The sequence below is a fragment of the Saccostrea cucullata genome, unplaced genomic scaffold (genome assembly GCF_032062105.1).
Source record: "Saccostrea cucullata isolate Sc308-1 unplaced genomic scaffold, CSIRO_AGI_Scuc_v1 ctg17731, whole genome shotgun sequence".
Lineage (NCBI taxonomy): Eukaryota > Metazoa > Mollusca > Bivalvia > Ostreida > Ostreidae > Saccostrea > Saccostrea cuccullata.
The window spans coordinates 1-10596 of record NW_026926052.1 but is presented as its reverse complement, the minus strand read 5'-3'; the positions used below and the strand labels follow the sequence as shown (position 1 = coordinate 10596).

General features: G+C 33.6%; 2 protein-coding genes across 2 annotated transcripts; one reads left to right on the top strand and one right to left on the bottom strand.

Moving 5' to 3' along the window:
* The first annotated feature begins 6 nt into the window (after positions 1-6).
* LOC134270484 (coatomer subunit beta-like) lies at positions 7-7005 on the top strand. The gene is made up of 13 exons (XM_062752708.1): positions 7-21; positions 207-261; positions 429-534; positions 2307-2427; positions 2578-2649; positions 2922-3077; positions 3382-3471; positions 3618-3704; positions 3873-4017; positions 4209-4328; positions 4768-5003; positions 5371-5526; positions 6850-7005. Exons 3-13 carry the CDS (start codon positions 431-433, stop codon positions 6913-6915), a joined length of 1353 nt encoding a protein of 450 aa, XP_062608692.1. The 5' UTR covers positions 7-21; positions 207-261; positions 429-430; the 3' UTR covers positions 6916-7005.
* A 1851-nt stretch (positions 7006-8856) lies between these two features.
* On the bottom strand, positions 8857-10587 carry LOC134270483 (tripartite motif-containing protein 2-like). The gene has a single exon (XM_062752707.1). It carries the CDS (start codon positions 10585-10587, stop codon positions 8857-8859), a length of 1731 nt encoding a protein of 576 aa, XP_062608691.1.
* Positions 10588-10596: the final 9 nt, after the last annotated feature.

The following is a 10596-nucleotide window of genomic DNA, read 5'->3' as shown; positions in this document are numbered from 1 at the left end:
ATCAGACAGGCTCTTGGAGAGGTAGGAATAACTTACCCAAATTGTAGTTTCCATCCTGTATCATTTACTTGAACATTGTGCATATATGTATCCTATACATTTATCCATTGGTTGTTATTTAGGTAATGAAAGCTCACAAATCAGTTTTGCTAATGTTTTTGATGTACTGTATTATACATATACTTCAATGTGCATGTATTTTATAGATTCCCATTGTGGATGATGAGATTAAGAAGGCAGCGGGAGAAGTGGAAGAAGATGGTCAGTTTTATACCTCATTTACTCAAGTCTTTTTTGGTCCTAGATTGACGCACAGTTTTCCGATTCTTTTGAATTCATTATGTACAAGTCTTTAGAAGGATTTTTTTTTGAGAAACTAAATTTTGAGTTACTAAGTTTTAGTTTTGAATGCTGTTTGTTGTTGACAGAGATGCAGTCGGGAGGACAGGTACAGAAGCTGGTGACGGCTGATGGAACCTACGCCACACAGAGTGCATTCAGCACTGCCTCATCCTCAGCAAAGAAGGAGGAGAGGTAGGCTTTACTGGATTATTTAATGAATATTTTACACTTGTTCATAAACAAGTAAGATGACATGAAGATCATTTTGCTATATATGAAAGGTGGAAAAATCTCAATGAAGTCACTTTTTCACTCATTTGATCCTTATTGAAGGTATTGTATCTGCAGTGCCTTATCAAGTGAACAGGTGCTACAAATAGCATTAGACGATGGACAGGCAATCTATAGTAATTCACTGTTACAGGGAATACAGAATTTTCACTTTTGTTGAAGTGATTTTCATTCTCAGGAGTTTTAAGATATTAAGGTCAAGATCTAGTAAATGGAAGGTGCCTACAGATTTTTCAAATTTAAGAAATTAATTCCTTTAATGATGCTTTATAACATTAGTTTGGTCAAAATGGGTGTTTCGGGGCATATTTCGTAGAAAAACAAGATGAAAACCCATATTTTTAACTGTGATTTTCAATGAAAAATTAAGAAAACCAGTATTGAAAATGGGAGTTTTTTTCCATATCAGACAAAGAAAATGTATCCAGATTGCCTACAGTTTTTCAGAAAACTGTTATTTGTATGTTCTTAGTCTCTACTTTAAAATAATGTTAAATTTAAGATAGGTATCGGGACTACTTTTCATGTGATTTCAAATTGAATTCCATGAAAATACTTTATTTTCTACATAATTCTATTAGAGCCGTAAGTACCGGAAAAAGAAAGTTGAAAGTGATTATGACGTCATAATGGATTTAGCACTGAAAAGTTTTTCTAAAGTCATTTACTAGATCTTGACCTTAAGTTAATGGATATTAGGGGTGGGACGATACACACATCTTGTGATACGATACGTATCTCGATATATTGGCACAATACGATACATATCTCGATATTATGATAAATTATAAATCTATTCCAAATAATAAGTATTTTATTTTTTTTGTCTAGACATTAAATCAACAAATTATTCTACATCAAATCATGTTAACTTTGCTTTGAAATTAATACTTGAATTTCATTGACTAAAACTGTACAAAACAATGATACATGTACATACTATTATTACTATTCAGAATTTGTTTACAAATAGTTGTGTATTTCATCAGAGAACACGGACTAAAAATTCATTTAAAATCATCGATCATATTTACATTATTAATAAATCATTGCTGAAAGTGTGTCGCCAAGTTGAGATTACAAAAAAGTACGAGATAGATTAACAATTTATAATATCAAATGTTCTGGAAACAATATTTTCTGTGTAAAGAACGCATTTCATACTGGACTTTTCTTGTCCAATCTCCCGAGCCTGCTTAAAAGTGAAAACGTTTTACCCCTAATCAATGACTTATTAGCTCTAAAGTGTGTCTTAAATATCAAAATAATCTCTTCACTTCGTACAAGCTGCCATTTTCAAAGGACAGGTACTTTCGTTTTCAATTTTTGGATGGGTCGTTCGTGTATCGTTTCGTACCGATATTTGAATGCTTGTATCGTAAACTGTATCTTGGAGGAAAATATCGGTATGTATCGGTGTATCGGTATATCGTCCCACCCCTAATGGATATAGCAAATTATGTTTATATCAATACAAAATTGCTCACCCGTGGCACTTCACCATAAGCATATTTTTCTTTAAGAAAGAAGAGTTCATGACCTTCGATCTAAAACTGTTAGTATAGCACAGAAAGAGAATCTAAGTTCTATTTTGCTAAGCCTCCACAGGTGCAAAATTACATAGCTTTTTATTGTAGTCATTGGAAGCATTTGACACAATATTTTTATTACAGACCCCCAATGAGGCAGTACATGATGGATGGAGACTTCTTTGTAGGAGCTGCCCTGGCCACCACACTAACAAAACTGGCCCTGAAGTATATTGCTAATACTCCGGACTTGAAAAGGCAAAATGTAAGCTCAACACCTTATCCGTCATATACACGTAATTTTTTATTAAAAAGGTAGGAAATGGAAAATGGATGTTTATGGATGATTATCTCAGTATTTTCTGGTGAAAGGAAATCTTTCATTTAATATAAAGATTTCAATATTTATTTACAGTCCTTAGTTGCTGAGTCTATGTTGATCATGGCAGCAATCATTCATCTTGGAAAATCTGGACTGCCCACAAAGGTGAGAATCTTTTGTTTTTCACAATAGTATGGTTTTCAAATTGACTGACTTAAAGTCAAGTAAATTTATCTAGTACATTGAAAAATTAGTTTTTATGTAGATTTTAAGCTGAGCATTCCTCTTTAAGAATTTATTCTTGGTGCAATATAATATATTTTAATCCTCTTTCAAATTCATTGAAATGTTACCCTCTACTGTGATTTTAGCAGATAACAAGATTTATTGAACTATGTCAAATTCATTTTAAATGTCATCCTCCATTTTATTTTTAGCCAATAACTGATGATGATGTGGATAGAATTGCCACATGTCTGAGAGTTCTGGCCGAGAAAACTCCACTGATGGGGGAGATCTTCAACAGAGATTGTAGACAGTCCCTCTCCATGATGCTGACAGCCAAGATGGAGGAAGAAAAGGAGTTACAAAAGGTCAGCAGAGATATTGTAGATACATGGTGTAAACGCACACTTCTGTAAAAGCAAATGTTTTCATGGGAGTGCATCTTTCTTCACTTGAAGAAAAAAAATTGGTTTGAGATTGGTTTTGACATTATGAATCAATTCCTTAAACCTTATGGATCGAGTTCTCTATTTGAAAATTTACAATTCATGGAGGACATGAATCTCATAATACTTTGAAAACAAGAATTTAAAAAATGCAGCAACAAGAAAAGTATGATGATTTTTTCATGCCTTAAGTTTTTTTGAGTTATGACTTTCCCCCTGTTTTCAGGCCTCTGAGAAGAGAGCTGTGAAAGTACAAGCTGATGATCCTATAATGTTTGCACAGCTTGTCAACAAGGCTGAAATGGGAGCAACAGAGGTATGCTATACACTGAATATTTATGGAGAAAAATATTCTGCAACATTTAAAAAAAATGACAAGGAAAATGCATGTTTTTATAAACAGGTAGTATGTATGCCTTAATTTTTTGCATGGAAATGAACATGAATTTCCTTTTTTTTCAGAACATGTTTGAGCTCACCTTGTCCCAGGCTTTGGGAATGTCATCCAAGAAAGATACTGATCCTATTGGAGCTTCTAAGTTGAACAAGGTCGGTAGCACTAAACAACTTGACATTTGTCAAATTACTTTTAGGAAGCAAAGTTTTCAGTTCAGAATCCATGAAAATAAATATAGGGTATGTTTGTTGTACTTCAACCTTATGAAAACCTGCTGTCATGTCCTTCAGAATAAATTGGGAATGGTTTCTTTTCTGTAGGTGTCCCAGCTGACTGGTTTCTCAGACCCAGTGTATGCAGAGGCTTACGTCAACGTGAACCAGTTTGACATTGTACTAGACATACTAGTGGTCAACCAGACCTCTGACACATTACAGAATCTGACCGTAGAGCTAGCTACTCTGGGTAAGTGTGATATTGTTCAGTCAGAGATTTGTAAATTCTGAGAAGAGGGTCGGACAAACAAAATAAAAGATGGATGTTTGCTAACATTAACTAATTTAATTAGAAATGTTTGGACCACAGATTAAGAAATATGCTTGATTTGTGCTCTAATAACTAGGATTTCTACAATTAATAGAAAATTTTGATTTCAGGCGACCTGAAGTTGGTAGAAAAGCCCACACCGATGACCATGGCACCCCATGATTTCTGTAACATTAAGGCTAATGTTAAAGTAGCTTCCACAGAAAATGGAATCATATTTGGAAATATCGGTATGTACATTTACTTGTTGAACATTCCACGTAGTAATGTTTAATGTTTTGAAATGACAGATGTGAAAAAAAACCCACTGTATTCATGATTGACACTGTGATGAAAACTCTGTATAAAATTGTTAATGATGCAAAGCATTCCATAAGCAATAACGCATTCAGCTTTGATTCTGCATATCCTAATTTAAGTACACTGTATTTCTGCGCTACATAAAGCCATTTTGTTTTTCTCAATTTTATAATCCTAGTTTTTTATACTGTGTATCACTCCTTGTACGATACATGTAATCAAATCTCAAAAGAAATTAATTCAGGTGTATGTAATTCTATTTATCTGTGTATTGTGAAAATGAAGTATTAAACAGGAAACGAAAAAAAATACAGCATTACACATAGGACTGTAATTAAAATGCTAATGAATATGGTAATTAAATTTCAGTGTATGATGTCAGCGGAGCAGGAAGTGACCGTAACTGTGTGGTGCTGAATGACATCCACATTGATATCATGGATTACATCGTCCCCGCCTCCTGTGATGACACGGAATTCCGACAGATGTGGGCAGAGTTTGAGTGGGAGAACAAGGTGGCCGTCAATACCAACGTCTCGGACCTCGCCGAATTCTTACAGCACGTCATCAAAATGACCAATATGAGATGTCTCACTCCTGAAAAGGTAATGTTTCTTAACGTATTTATTTTAAGGTGGATATTTACATAATAAACTGATAAGGGAGATAACTCTTTCATTAAGATTAATAACATGTTCATAAAAAGATGTCTAACTCCTGAAAAATAAATTAGTATGAGTAATTTTAAGATTGATTTTAAGAAAATTACTATTTAAACTTGTAGGTTGTACATCTTTTTAAGAATCAAAGAAATCATTTAAGACTGTAATTGAACGATTTTTATTCATAAATTAGTAGATAAAATACTTAGTATCCAAGATTTAAAACTGCTACTCTGTAGGACAGACATTATATTATTTTGAAAATAACATACAAAAATCTGTGTTGATACGACGTGTGTCTTCCATCCAGGCATTACAAGGTGACTGTGGATTTATGGCTGCTAACTTGTATGCCAAGTCCATCTTTGGAGAAAATGTGCTGGCAAATCTTAGCATTGAGAAACCTGCCCATCTGTCCAGGGATGCCCCAGTTCAAGGTCACATCCGAATCAGGGCAAAGAGTCAGGTAAGAGTAGTGATTTTAGTTTCAGATTCTTACCTTCACAATGTAAATTTTATATTGGTGTAACCGGGTTTTCCCCAATAATCATACAAAAAACTCAGTTGGTGATGTGGGTTCTTTTAATTGTGATAATATATTTATAGATGGTAAACAAACCTACAAAACATGTAAACATAATAAATATTTCATAACATTAACATAGGTATATATTTTATCACAAATTATTTCATTAGCATAAAAATCTATATTACACTGATATTTCTATTATCGCTTTATAATATAATTTACAAATAAAAAGAAATAATTATTATTTCACCATATGCACTTAAGCTCAAGTAAATTTATATAATTTACCAAAAATATTTACAAATATCAAAATAAGTAATTATATCAATAAATATACCAAGTTGTGGACCTAGGCTGTCCTCTGATAATAACTGCGTGTCACGTCCAAACCATATCTGACCAATATTATTGAACATATGGTTGTATTTACTAAATCTTGCAATATAGATACAATATTAACATATTTCTTAAGGTCAGATCTCATCAAAAAGCATATTTCATATTTATTATATACCCATCAATTTCCTTGTTTTTGTTACTGTTAATTTTACAGAGTTTGATCCGATTTTCCGATCACCACACTGTGGTTTTCTGGATCCATATCACCACTCTCTGAAACTGATGACGTAGTACGCAAAAACATGACGTATTTTTCTTGGGTGTTAAAAAGTCCCTTGTTATTATGCTTTGTTTCATGGATAAATATTATACCAATCTGAATAAAATCAGATCTTCTGATCCGCTCACATAGATCGCTACACAAGGTAGCGATCTATGTGAGCGGATCAAAGGATCTGATTTTAATCATATTGATTTTAATCAATATAGATTTATATTTTATAGGTTTATAAACCATTTACTATATGATTTTACACATTTTCTATTAAGTCATCAAATACTATATTTCATTCATACTCATTCATTCAACCAAGCAAAGTGTTAGTAAAAGAAAATTAAGAACTTACTGTAATCAGGTCTAATGTCCAGTCAACAATATATATTTGTAATATAAGACAAGGTATCCCAGCACTCTGGCATTTTCAGGGAGGAGAAACAGAAGACCACCATAAATGTTGTTTGTTTTTCCATAGTGTTCCATAGTGTTTTATGCTTTGTTATGAAACATGGAAAGAAACTAACCACCAGTTGATAACGATGCAAGCCCATTTTCAGGGAGGAGAAACAGAAGACCACCATAAATGTTGTTTGTTTTTTGACATTACATGAAAAATAACCAGTCCTTTTTTTTCCCATTTTTAGGGCATGGCTTTGAGTATGGGAGACAAGATTAATCTGTCCCAGAAGAGTATCACCAAAAGCCAATAGGTTGCTGAAGAAGACATTTCAGACTTAAACTTGTGTGATCTTGTTGTGGAATATGACCAGTTATTATGTTTATTTGGACGAGCTATGAAGAACTTTACAATTTAAAAATGTTTCTTTTCATGTGTTATGATTTATGTAATATTTATCTCCTTATTGCTTGAATGTTAAACTTCGATGTGACAAGTTTTTATATACTAATGGGATCGATTCTTGAAAAAATAAAACTAGTATGTAAGCAGAATTTCTCTTTATTGAGAAAGTAATGAAACACTTTGGTGCAATTCCTTAGATGAAATTTTCCTCTTCAAAATGCTTTTCTCAATAAAGCCTGGTTTTATCAGTAATATGTTGTTTTTAGTCTGCAAAAGAAGTTGTTTACAAAGTATGGTGCTATTAGTTTCAAAGTGTGTTTAAGAACTTCAAATTATGTCAAAAATAGATTATGAATAGATTTATATAAATAATGCATTTATAACACATACAAAATATTTGATAGCTAATGTCACGGCAAGGGAAAAGTACAAATCAATTTAATATTGAAAAGATTGGTAGGGGTGGCTGGGGATTTGAATTGTTAACTATCTCATGATGCGTCCATGTTAATGTAACAAATGGCTTTGTTGTACTTGACTATATTTTCCTTTGTAAAAATTATATCCCCATTGAGACACCTCCCTAATCTAGAGGTCATCTTTTGAACAAACTGATACACCACCTGAGGATATTTCCATATTAATATGATTAAACATAGCTTTTCTGTTCTTGAGAAAATTATTTTTTCCAGTATGTTTCAAGATGTTCATTTTAAAACTTTTAATTCCCCATTGTGGCCCCAACCTACCCAAGGAACATCATGATTTAATCAATCTTGAATCTACACTACCTGAGGATGCTTCCATAGCAATACTGTAAATGTTTCATATTTTGCGTATACAATATTTCTGATTTGTGAACAAGTTAGCGTAGATTCGATTTAGCACATTTCTTAATGTTCTTATAAATGTATATATGTTTAAGACATTTAGTGTTGTACTTGAATTAGCGGAAGTTTCTTTCCGCCCAAAACGCTTAAAAGAATACACCACCAAATGTAATACAATTTTACAGTATGTCAAAACATGGATTTGCTGTTCTTTCAATCTAATTGAAATCAGACTTCTTTATATATCTGCATTGTTTACACTCTGAGCAAGAAGATCTGACATAGCCTGACTATTGGTCATGTTCTAGATAGAATGTTCTATCGTTAAAATGATATTGTCCTACGGACCCGTTTTAATGAGGGCTTGTACCGAGACACAGTTAGATTATTCTAACTAGTCATGTTCAGGAACTTATGATTTTGTATAGAATTAAAGTCTGATGAAAAATTGTCTTAAAGATACTATTAAAATATTACACAACTATACATGATTTATATTTACTTTAAAAGGACATTACAGCATACTGTAGATCACTAAATTTTCGCGACACCTTATTTTCGCGGGAAAGTCATTGACTCTTTATTAGCGAGACATAATTTTCACGAATTGTTGTTTTTCCTCTATATAATCGTAAGGAATACTTTTAAACATGAGAATGAAATTTTCGCGAGCTCACTGTCTCGCGTAATTACACGAAAATTAAGTTTTCGCGAATAAAAAGTGATTTACAGTATAATGTACCTTTAAATTTCATATACATATTTTGTAAATAAACAAAAAAACAATAAAATTTACTTTTAATTTATAAAAGCTGTAAAGTATATAAACAGATAGATACAGAATCCAACAGATAGTTAGAATTTGTATTACTTTAAGCGTACTATACATACAGTCAGTGTTATCGGGAAAGAAAAGAATAATTTTCTTTACTTTAAAACAGTCAAAATGTGTTTAATAATATAGACATAAAGCACTTACAATGTATGTTTATATGACAGAATAAGAATCACTTGAGATACTAGTACTTGTACACTTTCAGTCTGTTGAAGATTTGTTGTCCAACATAGAGATTGTTCTCATCATCCACACACACACTACAAGGACAGCCTACCCCTTGTTTTTGTGTGAGTAAAAGAGACAAGAATTGACCATCCTGATCAAGGAGGTGAACAGTGTTATTTACAAAGTGTCCATCACACACCAGGATGTGACCGAGGACATCAGTGCAAATTCCATAGGGAAAGAACATTGACCCCTGACCTGTGTAGGAGAACCTGTGTCGTCCTGATTTATTCACCACCACTACTGCCTTTTTACTGAAGTCTGATGTACAGATATCTCCATTGATATTTTCTGTGATGTAGCGTGGTGTACTATATAGTCCCTGTCCTGTGTTATCTCTCTGTATTTTCTGTAGTTTTTTCCTTGACTTGTTGTACCTGGCAACTTTAGCCTCTTCATCTGTCACCATCCCCACTAGTAAGTCCCCATTGATGTGGGAGGAGTGTATGCTGATTGGTGCCCAGTCTCCAGTTCTAATGAATTCTGTGATTTTGTTATCCTGTGTTATCCTATTGATGACGTTTTTGTATTGGTCTGCAAAGATCAGATTTCTGTCCCCTGTCACTGTGTGATAACCTTCACGTCTACCACTGGTTTCTATCTTCTGTATCTCATTCCCCTGTAGATCTGTTTGGACAAGGTTACCTTCATCATCACTGATCCAGAGTCTGTCTGATTGATCTAGTGAAATATGTTGTACATCATCAACACCTGGTACCCTGAACTCCCTGACCTTGGTGACAGAGGCAGATAGAGACATTGTTTGTTTCTTGTCAGATTTCTTTCTGTTTTCTTTCATCTGTTTATATGCAGATTTCACTGCTGGGTTGTAAACACTCTCCATGGTCTCACAAGTAATTTCTCTCTTCTCTCCTTTAGTGTTGGGGATGTGTGTTTTACCAAGTAGTTTGGCGACATCACTTTTGGTGTACTGACAAGCAGTAAATCCTGGTGTGACTGGTTTTGTTGTCTCTGGTATGGGTTGGATCTCTGGCTTCTTCTCAGACATTAATTTCTTGTGTTCTGTAGGGGACAGGTATCTGTGAAGCTCTTTAAGAAGGTTATTAAGATAAGTGATGTAATCATCCACGGTCCTGTCTTGGGATTTAAGATCTTCTAAAAGTGAATACTCTATCTGGTCTAGCTGCCTCAGGTTATCAGATATGACTGTGTCCACCAGACTTTTCAGGGTCTCACCTTCAGTCTTCATTGATGTTCTGATGGTGTCCATAACCTGTTTGATTTCTGATGAATCTTTTTTTATTTCTTTTTTCAAAGTTTTTGATGTAGGGAGAAAGTACTCGTGGATTTTGGAAATATCTTCTTGAAAAACTTTATATTTTTCTGCATAAACAGTTTCCAAATCAATAAATATATGCCTTCGATGGTCTGCCAGTGTGGCACATTTAGAACATACTGCAACTTGGCATTCTTCACAGAGCATGTCCACATCTTTAGTAGGGTGGATATCACATTTCTCCACAGGAAGTTGTCTTTTGCGTTGCTGGTACAGGACCACTTCATGGTTTTTCTTTTTTGGACTTTTCAGATGTTCCCCTTTGCATTGTTTGCATAACCCTAAATGGCAATTATTACAATAAAACTCACAGTTTTTTTCACATTCTTCGATGTCACACTCTAAAAAGTGTTGGGCTCTGGGTGGAATGTCCATTTTGGATAATGCCATCTATAAAAA